The sequence below is a fragment of the Asparagus officinalis genome, chromosome 7 (assembly GCF_001876935.1).
Source record: "Asparagus officinalis chromosome 7, Aspof.V1, whole genome shotgun sequence".
NCBI classification, from domain to species: Eukaryota; Viridiplantae; Streptophyta; class Magnoliopsida; order Asparagales; family Asparagaceae; genus Asparagus; species Asparagus officinalis.
Window position 1 is genome coordinate 48,965,136 of NC_033800.1, and position 21,257 is coordinate 48,986,392.

Consider the following 21,257-nt stretch of genomic DNA (forward strand, 5'->3'; position numbering starts at 1 on the left):
ACTCATTATTTTTTATCATTTTTTCACATTTCAACCGGTTGGTAAATATTCCTTGGTGGCAAATAATCCATGATTTTTAGCCATTTCTAGTTACTTCTACCTATTGGCGAATAAATTTGCAAAGGCCATAGCTATAACTCACAATTCTTTTGCCATTATGAACCATTTCAATTGCATGACAAATAATTATGCGGAGCCAAATTCATGTTTTCATAGACTATAACCCATAATTGTTTGCAATTTTAGTCATTTCTATGCATTGACACATGCTCTTCTGAAGGCCAAAATTCTTGATTTTGTGTATTATAACTTCTGATATTGATTTGTTTTTAGTTATTTTGGCCCATTGGCAAATAGTTCAACGGTAGCCGAACTTCACAATATTTTGACCAATAACCCACCGTTTATGGTTGTTTTAGTTGTTTTGACAAGTTGGCAAATAATTTTGTGGAGGCAAAAGTTTTAAGATTTTGTGAGCTATAACATTATTTCTTTTTCCATTCTTAGTTGTTTCACATGTTGGCAAATAATTACTTGTTGGCCACAGTTCATGATTTTGTGGGCTATAATCCATGATTGATGATCATTTTTAGTCATTTTAACTAGGTAGCAAATAATATCGTGGAGATCAAAATTCACGATTTTGTGGGCTATAACTCACAACTTTTGGCCATTTTTATTTGTTTTGACCTATTCGTAAAAAATTTTGCAATGGCCAAAATTGAATAATATGTGAGTTATAGCTCATAATTTTTATCATTTTTAATTATACCAACATGTTTGGCGAATAACTTTTCGGTAGTTAAAATTTATAATTTTGTTAGCCCATGATTGGCAAATAATTTTATGGATGCCAAAACTCTTGATTTGTTGGTTTTAACCCATAATGTTTGGCCATTTTAAGTCACTTTGACATGTTGGTAAATAATTTTGTGAAGGCCAAAATTCATGACTTTGTGAGCTATAACCCACGACTCCTGGCCAATTTTAGTCATTTCAACATGTTGGAAATTAAATTTGGGGAGACTAAAATTTATAATTTCATGAGCTATAACTTTTAAATTTTTACCATTCTTAATCCTTTCGACTCATTGGCAAGCAATTATGCAGAGGATAAAATTGACGATTTCTTAAAGGTAAATAACTTACATTTTTTAGTCATTTGTAAGCATTGGCCAAAATTCATAATTTCGTGAGATATAACCCATGATTTACGGCCATTTTTAGTTATTTGTAAGCATTAGTAAATAATTTCTTAGCGGCAAATAACGTACATTTTTTAGTCATTTGTAAGCATTGGCAAAAAAATTACGATTTCGGGTTATAGCCCCTAGTTTTTAGCTATTCTCAGTGATTAGTACTTGCTTGCGAATCATTTTTTGAAGGCAAAACTCCATGACTTCATGAGCCATATGTAACGCCCCGCCCCGGAATCCCGGAGTCGGTACGCTACTAGATCTGATGGACTGGCCTCACAAACCACCACATGTCTTTTCAGCACGTTTTTGTCCTCACTCACGCGCTCCCTGGAAAACTTCCCAGGGGGTCACCCATCCTAGAATTTCTCCAGGCCAAGCACGCTTAACTTTGGAGTTTCTAAGAGTTGGGTTCCCGAAAAGAAGATGCATCTTGGTGGTATGAGTATTCCAATCAAATCTATCAATACTAATCACATCACCCTCTCAAGGGTTGGGGTATTACATACTCCCCCACTTAAACTCACAACGTCCTCGTTGTGCCAAATCATATCATCCAAGACCGTACCATCCGTGTGAGATTCTAGAGGTGACTCCTACGGCCTCAAGAGGTGGCTCCCGCTCTCTCGACGTAGCACTTTGCGCCGCATAGCACTTAGCTCTCACAATTCCGGTTGGCTTTGCTCTGATACCATTTGTAACGCCCCGCCCCGGAATCCCGGAGTCGGTACGCTACTAGATCTGATGGACTGGCCTCACAAACCACCACATGTCTTTTCCGCACGTTTTTGTCCTCACTCACGCGCTCCCTGGAAAACTTCCCAGGGGGTCACCCATCCTAGAATTTCTCCAGGCCAAGCACGCTTAACTTTGGAGTTTCTAAGAGTTGGGTTCCCGAAAAGAAGATGCATCTTGGTGGTATGAGTATTCCAATCAAATCTATCAATACTAATCACATCACCCTCTCAAGGGTTGGGGTATTACACCATAGCCCTTGATTTTTGCCATTTTACCATTTTAACCACTTGGAGAATAATACTGTAGAGGCAAAATTTTATGTTTTCATGAGCTATAACTCAAGATTTTTTTACCATTTTTAGTCATTTTGACCCACTAGTAATAAATTATGCAGAGACTAGATTTCATTTTAGCCATTTCTACTAATTAACAAATAATTCTGTGGAGGAAAAAATTCATGATTTTGTGAACAATAACTCATGTTTTTTGGCATTTCAGTCATTTCGACCAGTTGGCCAATAGCTCAGTGGAGGCCTAAATTTAAGAATTTTCGAGCTATAACTCATAATTTTTTTCTATATTTAATTAGTTTAACCAATTCTCAAACAACTACATGGAGGCATGAATGAACAAATTCATGATATATAACCAATAAATTTTGAACATTTTTTGTCATTTCAACCTGTGGCAAATAATTTCATGAAGGCAAATAACCCATGAATTTTGGACATATTTTGTCATTTTGACCTATCTACCATGAAATTATTTGTCAATGTGTCGGAATGATTAAAAATGGCAAAAAATTCGTAGGATATACCTCATGAAATCATGAATCTTTAACTCCATGAACTTATTTGTCAATGGCTCAAAACGACTAAAAACAGCCAGAAATTGTGTTATATAGCTCATGAAAATATTAATTTTAACATTCATAAAATTATTTGTGAATAGGTCAGAACAAATAAAATGTCCACAAATCATGGGTTACAGCTCATAAAATTCTAAATTTTAGCATTCACAAAATTATTTCTCAATGCCTCAGAATGACTAAAACTAGCTCATGAAATGATGAATTTTAGACTCCATGAAATTATTTTCCAACAAGTAGAAACAACTAAAAAGGGCCACAATTTACAAATTATAGCTCATGAAATTTTAAACTTTAGACTCTACAAATTTATTTGTCAATGGGTAGAAATGACTAAAAAAACCCAAAATCGTGAGTAATAGCTCATGAAATCGTGAAGTTTAGCCTCCATGGAATTATTTTTCGATGGCTTTAGCGACTGAAAATAACCAAAAATCATGGGTTATAACTCATAAAATCATAAATTTTGGCCTCTATGAACTATTTTCTAGTGGGCTGGAATGACTAAAAATGACAAAAATGTGTGTGTTATAGTTTATGGAAATTATGAGTTTTGGCGACCATGAAATTTTTTATCAACGGGTTAGAATGACTAAAAATGGTCAAAATTCATAGGATCCTCATGAAATCTCTCATTTTGAATTTCATAAAATTATTTATCAATGGGTAGTAATAACCAAAAATGGCCACAAATTGTGAGTTATAGCTCATAAAACTATGAATTTTAGACTCCGTAAAATTATTTGCCAATAGGTCCGAATAACTAAAAATGATCAAAAATCATGGGTTATAGCTTATGAATTTATAAATTTTAGCCTCAAGAAATTATTTGCCAATAAAACTCCAGAGCAAGACTTCTACAAGAGAGGCTTGCTAGAGAGGGTGGAGGAACAGTAGGAAGAACCATTCTACCACTTAGGCGAGTGATTCTTCACTTGCGTTTTCCTAGAATTTTCGTTCTTTCAGCCTATTTTCTTGATGGCTCAAAAACTCTAGGAGTCTATCTCCAAGGCATTTCAATTGTTAGTTTCATGTTCCAATGACGATCTATGTTAAATTTCATCAGATCACTTAGTTTAATCCTTGTTAGAATGATGAAATTGATGAAAAGTGTGTATGAAAGATGTTAAAACCTATCTTTTCTCTTGTTTTCATGATCTCTCTGTGTGGAAACATATTTCGCATAGTCTATTAAGCTCCCTAGATGTGTGACAAGTAGGGGTGGAATCGAATCGAATTTGAACGAATAGTGCAAGGTTCACATTCGAGTTCGGTTTATATGGTGATATCTGTGTTCGTATTCGAATTCGACTCAAATAGTAATATAAATTAAAAGTCGCTTCATTTACTTATATAGATGTTCACGAATATTCTATTAGCATTATTCTACAACTTTGATCTCGAATTGTTCGTCAAGTGATCGAGATAGCGTCGTTGGAGAGGTAGGAGGGCGTCGTGGAGGGAGGAGGGTATCGGAGAGGGAGGAGCGCAAGGCATCGGAGAGGGAGGAGGGCGTCATCACAGGGAGGGAGGAGGGCGTCGTGGAGGGAGGAGGGCGTCGTGGAGGGAGGAGGGCGTTGTCACGGGGAGGGAGGAGGGCGTCGTTAGAATGAGGGCGTCATCACGGGGATGGAGGACAGCTGTAACGCCTATGATTTAACACAAGGCTACAGTCCAAGGTGAACCCAATGATGTCAAACCTGTCATGCATCAATACTGTGGAATAACACGTTTCACCATCAAAGTAATATATCTCTAATGGAAACAAATAAAACAGTGTAGGTACAAGAAGATATAAAAGAGATGACAACAGGAAAATAGAACATAAGAAATAAATGATCAACATCAGAGATAATCAAGTCTCAACATAAATAAAAGAAAATATGTCCATCAATCTGATACAAAAGGTAAATAATCTCAACTACAAGAGTCAACTGAAAAGTACATTGGCTCTCAACTCTCAAAATGAAATATAGGTCTAGTAATCGACTAAAATCATAACTAAACAACTGTGGAACAGAAACTACTATAAATAAACGACGGTGACTATGCTGAAAGTCTGTCAACCTGCGGCTCTTTGAAACTCTGATCCGTTGTCTAAAAAGAAGGGAAATCATCAGGGTCAGAGTGCTAGAAAGATCATCTCCATCTGCCCCCAGGGGAAGGGCTACTAAGTATGATGGAGGCTCTACCTACATAAGCATAATCTACCTAAATCATTTTACCCTATACTAATTTGAATTTATATTTAGAAACACATAACACAAGACTAGTACGTTGAATGAAATAATCCAAATAAGAAAACCCTCATGTATATATCATGTGTCTTAAGTTATGAATTTCTAGATATAAATTCCAAACTAAGAATAAAATAATAAAGGAAAGTAATACAAGAACGTATCATATCAACAACTCCATAAATATCATCAACTCCTCATACTACCCTTAGTAGATAAAACAAATGCCAATATACAATCCTGTGTATTCACAATGTGAAGCACCTCCACAATGAATTTTATCAAGAAAACTAAATAATCATCTGCGACTCAGGTTATCAACAAATTCATCAAACTATTACTCACTGAAATTCTTCAACTCATCGCACCATCATGTGGACCGACTAATAGGTATATCGATCTATGTGCATAACCATGCAGGAACAAAGATATAGGTTCATCGACCTCTGCGCACATTCGTGCGGGAACAACGATGCATTACGAAGTGAAGTCCATCGCGGTCTCATTGCGGAATACTGACTAACGCACTCAGAGTATAGTCCATCCGCGGTCTCATTGCGGTATACTGACTAACCCCACTCAAGCATCCGCAAATATTGTAAATTGTGACAATCGTTACTTGTGATGACGCAAACTATTTGATTATTCCAAATGAAAGGCTTGTGTGTACTCAAACTCAATACATGTACTCCTCTGAATATGCGTGTATATCAATGTACGATTCGCACTACATGTTCGCAAGTCAAACGCACATAAAAGAAACCAAGGTTTACAAACAGGACCAGATCAGTCGACCGACATAGCTCTTCGGTCAACTGATCGACGATATGCACAAGCAAAAATCCTTCTATCGGTCGATTGACGACCATGGTCGGTTGACCGACCGGACCAATTTTTCCCAGTTTTGCTATTTTGTCAGATTTCTCTCAAAATTCAAAATTTTGGTTTGTCACCCATCCTAGAATTTCTCCAGGCCAAGCACGCTTAACTTTGGAGTTTCTAAGAGTTGGGTTCCCGAAAAGAAGATGCATCTTGGTGGTATGAGTATTCCAATCAAATCTATCAATACTAATCACATCACCCTCTCAAGGGTTGGGGTATTACACCATAGCCCTTGATTTTTGCCATTTTACCATTTTAACCACTTGGAGAATAATACTGTAGAGGCAAAATTTTATGTTTTCATGAGCTATAACTCAAGATTTTTTTACCATTTTTAGTCATTTTGACCCACTAGTAATAAATTATGCAGAGACTAGATTTCATTTTAGCCATTTCTACTAATTAACAAATAATTCTGTGGAGGAAAAAATTCATGATTTTGTGAACAATAACTCATGTTTTTTGGCATTTCAGTCATTTCGACCAGTTGGCCAATAGCTCAGTGGAGGCCTAAATTTAAGAATTTTCGAGCTATAACTCATAATTTTTTTCTATATTTAATTAGTTTAACCAATTCTCAAACAACTACATGGAGGCATGAATGAACAAATTCATGATATATAACCAATAAATTTTGAACATTTTTTGTCATTTCAACCTGTGGCAAATAATTTCATGAAGGCAAATAACCCATGAATTTTGGACATATTTTGTCATTTTGACCTATCTACCATGAAATTATTTGTCAATGTGTCGGAATGATTAAAAATGGCAAAAAATTCGTAGGATATACCTCATGAAATCATGAATCTTTAACTCCATGAACTTATTTGTCAATGGCTCAAAACGACTAAAAACAGCCAGAAATTGTGTTATATAGCTCATGAAAATATTAATTTTAACATTCATAAAATTATTTGTGAATAGGTCAGAACAAATAAAATGTCCACAAATCATGGGTTACAGCTCATAAAATTCTAAATTTTAGCATTCACAAAATTATTTCTCAATGCCTCAGAATGACTAAAACTAGCTCATGAAATGATGAATTTTAGACTCCATGAAATTATTTTCCAACAAGTAGAAACAACTAAAAAGGGCCACAATTTACAAATTATAGCTCATGAAATTTTAAACTTTAGACTCTACAAATTTATTTGTCAATGGGTAGAAATGACTAAAAAAACCCAAAATCGTGAGTAATAGCTCATGAAATCGTGAAGTTTAGCCTCCATGGAATTATTTTTCGATGGCTTTAGCGACTGAAAATAACCAAAAATCATGGGTTATAACTCATAAAATCATAAATTTTGGCCTCTATGAACTATTTTCTAGTGGGCTGGAATGACTAAAAATGACAAAAATGTGTGTGTTATAGTTTATGGAAATTATGAGTTTTGGCGACCATGAAATTTTTTATCAACGGGTTAGAATGACTAAAAATGGTCAAAATTCATAGGATCCTCATGAAATCTCTCATTTTGAATTTCATAAAATTATTTATCAATGGGTAGTAATAACCAAAAATGGCCACAAATTGTGAGTTATAGCTCATAAAACTATGAATTTTAGACTCCGTAAAATTATTTGCCAATAGGTCCGAATAACTAAAAATGATCAAAAATCATGGGTTATAGCTTATGAATTTATAAATTTTAGCCTCAAGAAATTATTTGCCAATAAAACTCCAGAGCAAGACTTCTACAAGAGAGGCTTGCTAGAGAGGGTGGAGGAACAGTAGGAAGAACCATTCTACCACTTAGGCGAGTGATTCTTCACTTGCGTTTTCCTAGAATTTTCGTTCTTTCAGCCTATTTTCTTGATGGCTCAAAAACTCTAGGAGTCTATCTCCAAGGCATTTCAATTGTTAGTTTCATGTTCCAATGACGATCTATGTTAAATTTCATCAGATCACTTAGTTTAATCCTTGTTAGAATGATGAAATTGATGAAAAGTGTGTATGAAAGATGTTAAAACCTATCTTTTCTCTTGTTTTCATGATCTCTCTGTGTGGAAACATATTTCGCATAGTCTATTAAGCTCCCTAGATGTGTGACAAGTAGGGGTGGAATCGAATCGAATTTGAACGAATAGTGCAAGGTTCACATTCGAGTTCGGTTTATATGGTGATATCTGTGTTCGTATTCGAATTCGACTCAAATAGTAATATAAATTAAAAGTCGCTTCATTTACTTATATAGATGTTCACGAATATTCTATTAGCATTATTCTACAACTTTGATCTCGAATTGTTAGAGGGAGAAGCATAGGGCGTCATAGAGGGAGGAGGGCATCGTCGTGGGGAGGGAGGAGGGTGTCGGAGAGGGAGGAGCATAGGGCATCGGAGAGAGAGGAGGGCATTGTCGCGAGGAGGGAGGAGGGTGTCGTCATCAAGGGAGGAGTGCGTCGTCGAGTGAGGAGGGCATCAAAGAGGGAGAAGCGCAGGGCGTCGGAGAGGAATGAGGGCGTCATCACGGGGATGGAGGACAGCTGTAACGCCTATGATTTAACACAAGGCTACAGTCCAAGGTGAACCCAATGATGTCAAACCTGTCATGCATCAATACTGTGGAATAACACGTTTCACCATCAAAGTAATATATCTCTAATGGAAACAAATAAAACAGTGTAGGTACAAGAAGATATAAAAGAGATGACAACAGGAAAATAGAACATAAGAAATAAATGATCAACATCAGAGATAATCAAGTCTCAACATAAATAAAAGAAAATATGTCCATCAATCTGATACAAAAGGTAAATAATCTCAACTACAAGAGTCAACTGAAAAGTACATTGGCTCTCAACTCTCAAAATGAAATATAGGTCTAGTAATCGACTAAAATCATAACTAAACAACTGTGGAACAGAAACTACTATAAATAAACGACGGTGACTATGCTGAAAGTCTGTCAACCTGCGGCTCTTTGAAACTCTGATCCGTTGTCTAAAAAGAAGGGAAATCATCAGGGTCAGAGTGCTAGAAAGATCATCTCCATCTGCCCCCAGGGGAAGGGCTACTAAGTATGATGGAGGCTCTACCTACATAAGCATAATCTACCTAAATCATTTTACCCTATACTAATTTGAATTTATATTTAGAAACACATAACACAAGACTAGTACGTTGAATGAAATAATCCAAATAAGAAAACCCTCATGTATATATCATGTGTCTTAAGTTATGAATTTCTAGATATAAATTCCAAACTAAGAATAAAATAATAAAGGAAAGTAATACAAGAACGTATCATATCAACAACTCCATAAATATCATCAACTCCTCATACTACCCTTAGTAGATAAAACAAATGCCAATATACAATCCTGTGTATTCACAATGTGAAGCACCTCCACAATGAATTTTATCAAGAAAACTAAATAATCATCTGCGACTCAGGTTATCAACAAATTCATCAAACTATTACTCACTGAAATTCTTCAACTCATCGCACCATCATGTGGACCGACTAATAGGTATATCGATCTATGTGCATAACCATGCAGGAACAAAGATATAGGTTCATCGACCTCTGCGCACATTCGTGCGGGAACAACGATGCATTACGAAGTGAAGTCCATCGCGGTCTCATTGCGGAATACTGACTAACGCACTCAGAGTATAGTCCATCCGCGGTCTCATTGCGGTATACTGACTAACCCCACTCAAGCATCCGCAAATATTGTAAATTGTGACAATCGTTACTTGTGATGACGCAAACTATTTGATTATTCCAAATGAAAGGCTTGTGTGTACTCAAACTCAATACATGTACTCCTCTGAATATGCGTGTATATCAATGTACGATTCGCACTACATGTTCGCAAGTCAAACGCACATAAAAGAAACCAAGGTTTACAAACAGGACCAGATCAGTCGACCGACATAGCTCTTCGGTCAACTGATCGACGATATGCACAAGCAAAAATCCTTCTATCGGTCGATTGACGACCATGGTCGGTTGACCGACCGGACCAATTTTTCCCAGTTTTGCTATTTTGTCAGATTTCTCTCAAAATTCAAAATTTTGGTTTCGTAGACAAACTCAATCAAAACTCATAAACAGTTAACAAAGATTAGTTTAAACAGAAATTCAAATTCATCACCTAGATTTATGCACCTAGGTTTTAAACATCTAAATTAACAAAACTCTTATTTAATTTGTTTAACTAGAGTACTCAAACCAAATTAGAACGTAATTAACAAGTTAAAAACAACTATAATGATCATGATCATCTAAACTCAACAGTTATAGATTTATATTACGTGGTTGGTCTAAAGAAATTGTACACATGTTCTGTGCTTGTTGCAGGTTGATAAGGATGAGGTGTGGCTACGTCGGACAATTGGTCTGAAAAAGGATGAATATTTTTTGGATGTGAAGCATGTCACGTATGATTTTCTTATACATCTGCTATTATGATACTACTTTCACCTGCCCTTTTGAAATATGTATTGTGATATTTATTATTATTATTATTATTATTATTTTGCAGCAAAATAGAAGTTATGAACTTGCTGGAAAGTGTTGGTTTCTCTCGGTCCAATCCTTACTATGTTGTTCGGCAAGGGAAGGTGTGTGTGTGTTCGTAGATGGCTGATTTTGCAATTCATTCTTTCTCTTATTAAGTTGCATATATCTCTTCTAAACACTAGTCGTAATGGTGGGCAGATAGCATCTCTGACCTTAATGAAAGATTCTAAACGTCTTGATCTGCTGAAGGAGATTGGTGGGACACGTGTTTATGAAGAGAGACTGCATGAGAGCTTGAAGATAATGCAAGAAATTAGCAAGTGCATTTTCATTGTGTAGTAAGTAACCCTTACTAATAGCTTTGGAGGTGGTGTTGTAGTTAGACTTCTATCATTCAAAATTAATATTGCTTTTGCAAGCAGTTTGAATAGGATGAACTAAAGAAAACTTGGCTTTGCAAGAGGTGCCAGACAAAGAATGCCGAACTGAGGTTTGTCTCTAAATCTTAATCATTTGATTATGGGAGGATGGTTCTTTTAGGCCTCAGTTGTCAAGGGTTTAAGAGAAGGGTTAAGAGAGTTTAGTCCCTCCTTAACCCTCCAAATGGTTTAATTTGGTCAAAGGGGTAAAAAAAAATCTTAACAAGGGTCAGAAAGATTTACTCAATTTGTTGACGTTTCCTGATATCATGTTTTTCTGTTCAAGAAAACATTGAGAAAGTTATCTTTTTTAGATGAAAGTTTTTTTTAGGGATACGAAGAAAAGAGTTATATTTAAAGAAATTGTGAAATAGATATCATGTATGCAATGCTTTGTTTATGGTTTCAGGATGTATAGTTTCAGGATGAAATTCTCTGATTTTGTTATGTAAGTTTACACTTATATTAATAAATCACTTCCCAAAATTACAGGATGTTTCTCTCTGATTCATGTAGCCGCGTATGTGTTTGAAGATCTCTGATTTCATGTAGCTGTGTATGGTCTCCTTATTTACCAATGTTACTTGAGCTTTCTTTGACAATCAGCCAACTTGTTAGTAATTTATTCGTCCTCTGAGGATGCTTTTATGTTAAGCTATTTATTTTGAATAATTGCAATGCCTTTTCCCCCAATTTTATTATCATCATTGCAAAAATTATGCTGATTCATGAAAATTTACACAGATACAGAAATGACGAAAACCAAGATTGAGATTGATACTGACAGGTTCCTAGCGAGTATTTAACATTGAGGCACAAGTTTTTGGAAACAAATAGAGAATATAAAGTCTTTGACCGAGAAGTTTCATGTTTTGTAATCAAATGTTGATGTTGTTTGAATATTAGTTCGGTACGATATTTTCTGAGTTGAAATGTTGGTAGTGCAGATTTAATACTTTATAGTTTTTATACTATACCGATGTATATTGGCACTTATTATTATGGTTGATTATGCTCAACATTTTCACTTTGATATTGTGTATTAAAATTTGACTTGTCTATGTTCTTAGAAAGATTGTCCAGGTAATTGAATACTATATGATTTTGACGTATGGAACCAAGAACAACTCAATCGGAGCTGTTGCAATAGCTCAATCAAAAACGCTGCAATAGCTCGATCAAAACTGTTGCGATAGCTCAATCCAAACTGTTGCGTTAGGTCTTTTAAAACTGTTGTAATAGCTATAAAAAACCGCTGCACTGTAATCAACCGAAGATATAATGAATTCGACAACAAATTCAACTTTTGCTGAAAACAAACTGGCGACCACAGTGGGAGTCAGCGGCCTCGCTGCCGAGGCCGCGGTGTCGCAACCGATCAAGATCATCGTTAATGAAGAGATCGAATATGAGTTCGATCAGGCTAAGTTTGAGGAGTACTTGTCATCCTCATCTGCGAAATCTTCCTCGTCTCGCAAATATAGGAAGATTTCGTCCTCCAAGAAAATGTTTAAGTCTGTAATGCGATCAAAACTGTTGCGATAGCTCAATCCAAACTGTTGCGTTAGGTCTTTTAAAACTGTTGTAATAGCTATAAAAAACCGCTGCACTAGCTTAAAAACCGTCACAATAGCTCAATCAAAACCGTTGCAATGGCTTAAAATCCAGTTGCCTTTTAAAACCGTTGTGTTAGGTCTTTTAAAACTATTGTAATAACTATAAAAAACCATTGCAGTAGCTTAAAAACCGTCGCAATAGCTCAATCAAAACCGTTACAATAGCTTAAAACCCGCTTGCCTTTTAAAACCGTTGCGTTAGATGCAGGGGCAACGGTTCAAAAAACCGTCGTAATAGAGTTCAAAACCGTTATGGTAGAGGTAGGGCAACGGCAGCATATGAGATGGTTAGAGAACCGTCGCACTTGCTCAAGGGCGACGGTTCCATGGCTAGCGCAACAGTTTTGAACCGTTACGTTAGAGCAAATATGTGGTAGTGATGAGCACAGAATAGCAAAGACAGTATAATTGCGGGAAAAAATACAATAAATAAAATCAGATAGTCCCTCGAAGTCTCTAATAAAAGTACTAGAGCAAGACAGGCCAATATTCAATTTTTATATCTAAATAACTAACTCAAGCTTAATTCCTCAAAGACGGGGGATTTACAAAATGTAAGTAGGCCATAAAACCTGCTAAGCAATAAACATAGTGAAATTGTATAAACTCTATTGTAGTTCATCTATTAGCTTTGGTATGCCTAGCTGGTCTAACATATTGGCACTATTCTCTGATAAAAAGAAGGGATTTTATTTCTAGCCCCAATTTTTTTCTCTACTTTATCTATAAACCTAATGACTATTGTTTGTATCGTTAAACCCAATTATCTTTTTGTACTTTCCTTTAAACCCAACTTCCAAAATACAATACTTGCATATGTGTAGGGTGTAATTTTGGTGGATATCCATCAATTTCTTAGCAATTGAATGTATAATTTTGCATTTTACTCAATTACTAAATTTATAGCATTAATTTCTCATTTTATTCATAACAATCATTTCACATTATTATTCATGAATTCATAAAAATTAGTTAAATTTGTTATATTTGATGAAATTTTAGTTTGTGTTATATTTGATTTTAGTCAACCACTCATTAATTTCACATAAACTAAAATATCATCAAATATAACAAATTTAATTAATTTTTATGAATTCATGAATAATAATGAGAAATTAATATGAAATAATCATGTAAAATATTTAATGTGAAATAATCATGTGAAATTAATGAGTACTTGACTAAAATCAAATTTCTCATTTTATTCATGAAAATATTTCTGAACTACTCATTTTATTGATAGTTAAATTTCATTTTAGTTGTCTACTTTTATGAAATTTTTCATAAATTCATTTATTGTTGGTGACAAACATAGATGGATGAAGAATTGTATTGTGCATTGATGGAATTTAGAGGAAATAATCACTTTTTAAAATTAAATATCAATGGAAGTTACAATTATTTGACGGTTGCGGTGCAAAGTCTAATTGCTTGTAGTGCAAACATGATGCACTTGACTTACAAAGTCCCCTACACACAAAAACTTTATGTGTGTGTATGTGATGATGATGATGATGACTCGATAATGTTCAATATACATCAAAATTGCAAGGAGAATGTAGTTATTATGAACGCTAAGAAGAATCGAGAGATTTTATTTGGGTAATAATCTAATATTGTCCATATAAGGTAATTTACACTTTTGATATACTTTTTTATTTTTACCATCAATTCTAAAGTTCTCACTTTCTTTAACTCTTTTACAATTTTCTATGCAGAAATCCTTACATCCCCTATAGTGAAGAACATGCTTCTTATTCACAAAATCCTTCGTCTTTTGCAAAATATATCTTGGGGAGTTGGGAGCTCTAGTATGATTCCTCTTGCATGGCACAATACAATTAGAAGTGTTAGTCAAGAATTTGATGATGTTGAGCATTGTCGACAGAGTTTAAATAATTACTCTATTGCATGAGAGTTTAACTTTGTTTTTGTAAAAAATGAACGTAAAAGAGTGACAACAAAATGCAAGGCCTCAAACTATGAATGGATGGTTCATTGCACCTGTCGTAGAGATAGTGATCAATTCTATGTAAAAAAAATTATAGTTCTTATAGTTGTTTGGGAGGAGGCATAGGAAAGGAAGGATATAGACGGCTATCTCGTAAGTGGAACGTTGATCATGTCAAATCCATCTTGAAGGAACAACCCACTTATTGCCCAATTGATTTTCAGAAAAAGGTTAAAATGGAATTTGGTTTGGACATCCATTATCATAGAATTTGGTAGGGAAAAGAGCTAGCTCAACGTGAATTATATGATGATACTAAATATTCATATGACCAATTCCGATGGCATAAGGATAAAGTTATGGAAACTAATCCGGGATCAATTATTCACTTAGAGCATGAAGATGGAAGATTTACAAGAATATTTGTATCTTATTATGCTTATTGGAAGGGGTTTATAGAGGGATGCAGGCCAATGTTGTTCTTGGATGGTAGACATCTTTTTTATAGACATAGTAGAGGTCAATCTAATCAAAACTTACATTAATGTACCATTCTTCATAATAAAATTTATACTTTGTTTCATAATTCCTCTTCTTTTTTATAGTTATAAAGGAACCTTACTTGCTGCAACTGCTCTAAATGGAAACGGGAGAATGTTTCCCATAGCAATTTGCATATGCGGGACAAAGAATAAAAGTAATTAGGAATGGTTTTTAGAATGCCTTCGAGACATTCTCTTCAATGATAAAAATCTATATACTCCAGATGATGAGCTGGTTTTAATCTCTGATAGGGACAATGGACTATAGAATTTTGTGAAGAAATGCTTTCCATGGTCATATCACTCTTATTGTACTCACCATCTTTTGGCTAATTTTAAGAATAACTTGTCAAAGGAAGGCATTATACCACTTTTATGAGATGAATGTATGCAAACTATGAAGAGAGTTGCTTATGCATACACTTCTCGTTCCTATAACAATGAATGCAATGAGCTACGTAACAAATCAGATATTGCCTATAATGAAATGTTGAGGATGAGTCCAAAAATTAGGCTAATTGCTACTTTCATGGAAAATATTAATATTTTAATTTATGCAAATTGGGCTAATTGCTACTTAATTGTTGAGAGAACATGTTGTAATCACAAGGACACTTAGAGGAGTGGTTGGTGAGAGACGGGGTCAATTCCGAGAGGAGTGGTATTGGTAGTAAAGCCAAGTGAGAGGTTGTATATCCAAACACTTGAGGAATGTGACATGGGCTAGGCCAACACTTAGAGAAAAGTATTGTGTATTGACAATTGTGTGAGATTGTAAACATTATCGGTGAGCGTTGAAAACCGATTGTGTAGTTGTTTTTGAGATAGTGGAGATTCTCCTCGAGGGTGAGGAGTGGAGACATAGGTGTTTGCGTTGGAAATTATTTTATTTGCTGAACTCATTACAAATCGTTTATCGAATACAATGAATTTAAAAAAACAAGCCTTTTTATAAGATCTCTTGTTACAAACAAATAACCTCCTAGAAACACACACAGAGAACGTTTATCATTTGCTGCTTGCGTGGGATCTTTGCCTGTGCTAGGGGTACGTTAGCCCGTGGATGACCGAATCACAGATCCAAGTTGAATCGTGAAGAAGGCTTAAGGTTGATATTTTATTTTAGAAACAAAGGCAGAAGTAGATATCTTAGCAAAGTAAGATAAAACACTCTTCTCAAGGTCAAGTCAAAGCTTAAATCTTGAGGAAACGCCGAAGGCTCTTAGAAGTGCTTGAAAACAATGAAGACTTTTTTCTCTTGCTCAAAATCACCAAATTGCTTAAGTCTCTACATTTTTTGCCTTCCTCATCGTGTATATGGATGATAGGGAAGCATTTATAGTTCCTAGAAATAGTTACTGAAGGTATAAGATCAAAACCAAACCAACTTGATTGTCCCCTATTTCTGAGACACGTTTTGTGTCTCGGAAGAAGGGGTTCTGTCAGCTAGTTCTGTAACTGACATTCTCACGTTTTAATGCCATTATTTTTGTAGTTATAGATGTATTTTACATTTGTAATGGCCCTCCCACGTTCACACATAATCCCTAGCAGTTATGAAGCCATGTGGTCCGCACAAAACCTAAAAAAACTGCCAACGGAAGTGTGAAATTCCCTCATAGATTTCGAGACACATTCTATGTCTCCAAAACTATGAGTTGTCTCATATCTTTCGAAACACATTCTGTGTCATGGAAACTATGAGTTATCTCATAGTTTTCGAGACAACTTCCTTGTCTCAGAATTTGTGTGACGTCTGATTGTTGTTTTGCATTTTTGTGCATTCCTCAATCGCTTTTTGACATCGCATGGTCCTCTTTGACTTAGATGGTGACGTTTATTGTCTTTTCTTCACTTTGAGCTGTGTACGGTAACTTATGGGTAATTTATGATGCCCAAAGATACTCCCTCCAAATTGTTTCAGCCTCATTTTTTCATAGACGATGCTGGAATACTTTGGATATGATACACCCAACCTTTAATTTGATGACTTCTTCGGCTTTCGGTCTATTCGCTATTTTGTTGAATAGCCAAAATTCCTCTAGTGCTATGTTTATCATCTGACCATTGTCAAAATCTTAAATTGAAGCTGGTGTGTTGATTTCGGAGTTAGCTCGTGTCGTTGAATTGACTTTGAACTGATCACCTTCGTCGGGAGTTTGTATTTGAATCATGATTGAACTCCTCCGAATTATCCTTTAACTTGGAATTTTTCCTAAACTTTATTTTGGCAAAATTATCAATGCGTTGACCGACGTTGGTTTTCATTATAATGTGTTGACTAGCGTTGGTCTTTGTCATGGCGTAAACACAGTTTATACTCATACGTAACTGGAGTATACACAGTTTAAGCTCTTAAAGCGTTGAAGCGGGGAGAATCAGTTTATACTCATGTACTCATCGGAGTTTTCGGAAATCAGTTTAATCTTGTGTACCCGTCAGAGGTTTAAGGAGATGCAGTTTAGACTCGTATACTCATCAGAGTGTTAAAATATATTGAAAATAGGTCGAGGATACTACATGAACACAACCTGGGGATACGTTGAATTAGGCCCTTGTGCAAGACAGTCGACACTGTCTCAGAAGCGTGAGATAGTGTCACTGTCTCGAAAGGGTGAGACAATGTTGACTGTCTCGCAAAAGGGCGGACAGTCATCCTTCCAGGACTTTATAAATCAGGAGTTGTTTTTTTTTTTTGGGCATTTCAACCCACCTCCTTGCATTCAAAATTCCTCTAATACCCTACTAAAGAGTTCTCAAATCCTTTTCCTTCATTTTCCTTCAATTTGGACTTGGATGTTGCTCGAAAGGGTTCTTCACCTAGGGTTTCAGACTTGTTCTTCAAGGTTTGATCTTCTTCACCAATTCCTTTAAAGCTTTTATTTTTCTTCATCCTTGATGAAAGTCAAACTCCTAGGTCATATCTTGTGTATTTTCATGATTTTATCTTAAAAACCCTAACTTTTTGTAGGATTTTCGATAAAAATCGCTTTTTTACTATGTCTCCAAAGAGATCCCGCATGCCCCAAGGTAGATCTGCCTCCCATACAGCTGTGAGAGAGGAGCCCGTGGTTGGTCCCTATGGAGGTGATTTTTTCTAAATTTTTTTCAATTCAAAAGTTAGGACTTTGTGAATTTTGTATGTAGATCCTCATTCACTCTCCTTTGCGGGGCATTCGGAAAGAGTCAGTATCCTCCTTCGTAGGGATCGACACTGAAAAGATGTTATTTTGCTTGGTCAAAATACATCTCAAGGAAAAAGGGGTTATTTTACGTTGTCTCGCACTTTGTTAGGTAGGATATGTCGTCGTAATGTTCATACACGACGATGTACATTATCTTTCGTGCGTAGTACAACTTAAATCGTCTCGCCAATCATAAGGTGGTGACTCTATCTCGTGAATTTATGAGATGAGTTATACCCCCTATCTCACCTTTAGAAGTATTCTTTTCAACCACATTCCAATATATTTTCTTTTTCTTTTTAGTTAATTTCTCATCCATGGCCTTCTATGATAGAGAAGTGGTAGGTCAAAGTGGTGTTATTTATGCCTCTTCTGATGGGAGTCATCTTATTATCAAGGCTCCTCAATTCAATGCTAATTGTTCGGAGGACGTTCCCAAACTCATTCACCAAGGGAGTCGTCGAATTTTACGTCAGATGATTACTGACGCTTTGCTGCGCAAGTATCAAGATTCAACAGAACATTTGAGGAAGCCCCAGTATCTGTTTGGGGATTCCGTAGAAGATCCCGAGAAGCTTTCATGTGAGCTGGAACAATGGTTGAACTAGCACGGTGGAGTATTCAGGTATCTGCCTCATATTCCTCGGCATTACTCACTTATTCAGCATAGAAATCTAGCTGTGACTCGAGAAATGTCTTGGAGGCTGACGGAAGATCATGAGCATGTGCATTATGGGTTTATTGGTAGGGATGCTAGTAGCCCAGGCTCCAATGATAGGAATTTCATTAGAGGGCTTCATCCAGGTATATTAGGCCAGGACAATTCACCTCAGAATGAGTCGATGATTAGGGCAAGTACCATGAAGAACCGTTTAGCTAGATTAGGGAGAGAGCTTCCGGTTAAGAGATTTAGGTGCTTTGGATGGGTCTACTCTTCCGCGAATAAGTGGTGGACAAGATTGACAAGTTATATACTCAGCCGTTGGGGAAGAGAGCTATCTGATAAAGGATTATTTGTCCCCATACGAGCTAATGTGTACGGTCTGCCAATTATTGTTGACCACTTTTTTGCTTTGTTTGAGACCTACAACAACTGGATAACAATACGTTTTTTACCAAGAATGGAGAGTTAGGTCTTCCTCTCTATGAGATGATGAAAGTGTCCGGTTTGCCAATGGGGGATCTGCCTTACCAAGAATATTTTTCGATAGCCAGTCAGTTGAGCCGAAGAAGGAAAACAGCCACCATAGCTCATGATATTTTGTAGGAATTGACTTGTTATTACCACATTGCCATGGCTGAGACGGATGTAAAGGCCAAGAAGAAATTTCCGTAAGTTAGCTTGAAATAGTTTGCGGACTACCTTTTTAAGAATCTTGAAGACCATTCAGGATATGAAGTATGTGAATTGCCACCTCTAACCCCATCAGAGATTAATAAGTTGTTGGTAAAAACGAATGCTCAGTCATACACCATTTGTTCAGCTGAAGGAGGATTCCCCAAGGGCACTAAGTTTGAGTCTTTCTTGTGGCAAGCTCAAAAAGGGATTGCGCCATCGACTCTCTTAGCTGGGTATTTTGCAATTTGGTTGAAGAAGTGTGTAGTCCTCCACCAGCCTTCCGATACATTACCCATTTAGGTCTTATATTCCACAGTTCAGTTGGTAATTGGACATAGACTCTCTCTGCTCCTAGCCATGATTGCGGATATTCACAGTGGGCTCCGCCACCTGGCCACCGCTTTCACACAAGAAGGGAAGAAACCTTCAAGCGAGATCCCAACCACAAAAATAGAACTGTCCTATACTTATTTAATGAAATGGTTAGTTCTTCATTAGCCTGATATGATGTCAACACCTGAAGCTGCAAACCCGGCTCTTCCCTTGCTACAAATTCTAGAAGAATACAAATGGACAGCTAGGCAATGGCATGAAGTGTCCAGGCAATTCAGAGTTCATAAGTATTAGGAATTTTTTCCGTGCTTTCCTCAATTTTCTGGAACTTATAATGATATGCTTAAGGATGAGGAAGAGCTGAGAAGAAACAAGACTAGTTTGGACGTAGCATGTTTTAGGTGGCTGATAAACATCCGTCCTGGTTATTGGATATTTAGGGTTAAGAATGTTTGTAGTATCGAGCCGTATTTGCCTTGTAGATTTGCCCGTCAGTTTGGTTATGACCAACTGTACATAGGTAACCCAAACAGACGGCTGAAGACCTGTGGAGGTTTGATTAACGGTGCCCGAGCCTGGTTCTGGCGTATAAGTGGTTGCACTGGTGCCCAGTTTAGCCTTCCTTCAGTTGTGCCTGGTTTACAAATGAACTTATTGTACTACAAATGGCTCATCGCTGCTAATGCACCCACAAAAAAGAAGAGACTTTCAGAGTTAGAAGAGGAGACCGCGTCCATACTTGCTACAGAAGCGGTTCGGGGAGCAGCCACAGGAAGGGAAAGAGGCCCATTGAAGTCTTTTCTAGTAAGGGAAAACAAGTTGCTGTTCCAAATGACAGATGAGGGAAATCTTTACAATACAGCGTAAACCCTCTGGAGCGAGGGGTGAAGCTGAATGCGTAAAGCACTGGAATATGATAAAGAGAATTATGTTTGGGTCTCCCATAACTCTTTCCTTTCCAGGAAAATGAGGGCCTCTGTGGCTACACAGAGATTCGTGTAGTTCCTGGGAGCTCCTAAAAAGATGAAGGAGAAGTTTATCTTAACATATCCCAATCGGATGACGGTAAGATACTTCAGTGAGGATGAAGTGGAGAAAAGAGATACAATTCCTCTTATCAGAACAAGGAGACCCCGATCCTCGACTCCTGCTCAAGCTCAAGATTAGGCTTCTTCAAAATCCGAATTGCGCCCAAAATACCTCCATGAGAGATCCGATATTCTGGGAGAAGCTCGTTCATCAAAGAGGATCAAGAAGGTTGTACATCAATAACGTACTCCTCTACCTGCCAAAGAAAAGGAGTCGAGCCATGATGTTCCTACTGATGAACAATGTAATGACTCGTCTTTGTTTCCATTTCGCTATCTCATTTTTGTTTTAAGATCTGAACTTATTCTGTACTTGGTTTTCATAAGGGGTCAAGAATAAGGGGAAATTTAATTTGACACCGCTTCTCCCAGACTTATGGAAAACGAG

General features: G+C 36.5%; 1 protein-coding gene and 1 long non-coding RNA gene across 2 annotated transcripts in view; both read left to right on the forward strand.

Moving 5' to 3' along the window:
* LOC109849323 (structural maintenance of chromosomes protein 3-like) overlaps positions 1-10,886 on the forward strand; it is a 48,349-nt gene extending 37,463 nt beyond the window's left edge. The window contains exons 2-5 of the mRNA XM_020419137.1: positions 10,235-10,314; positions 10,419-10,497; positions 10,595-10,734; positions 10,819-10,886. Coding sequence (XP_020274726.1) covers positions 10,432-10,497; positions 10,595-10,734; positions 10,819-10,837 — 225 coding nt within the window. The 5' untranslated portion in view covers positions 10,235-10,314; positions 10,419-10,431 and the 3' untranslated portion in view covers positions 10,838-10,886. The remainder of the gene's footprint in view (positions 1-10,234; positions 10,315-10,418; positions 10,498-10,594; positions 10,735-10,818) is intronic.
* On the forward strand, positions 10,970-11,848 carry LOC109849324. The gene is made up of 2 exons (XR_002249066.1): positions 10,970-11,428; positions 11,560-11,848. It is a non-coding gene; the product is annotated as an uncharacterized LOC109849324 (long non-coding RNA).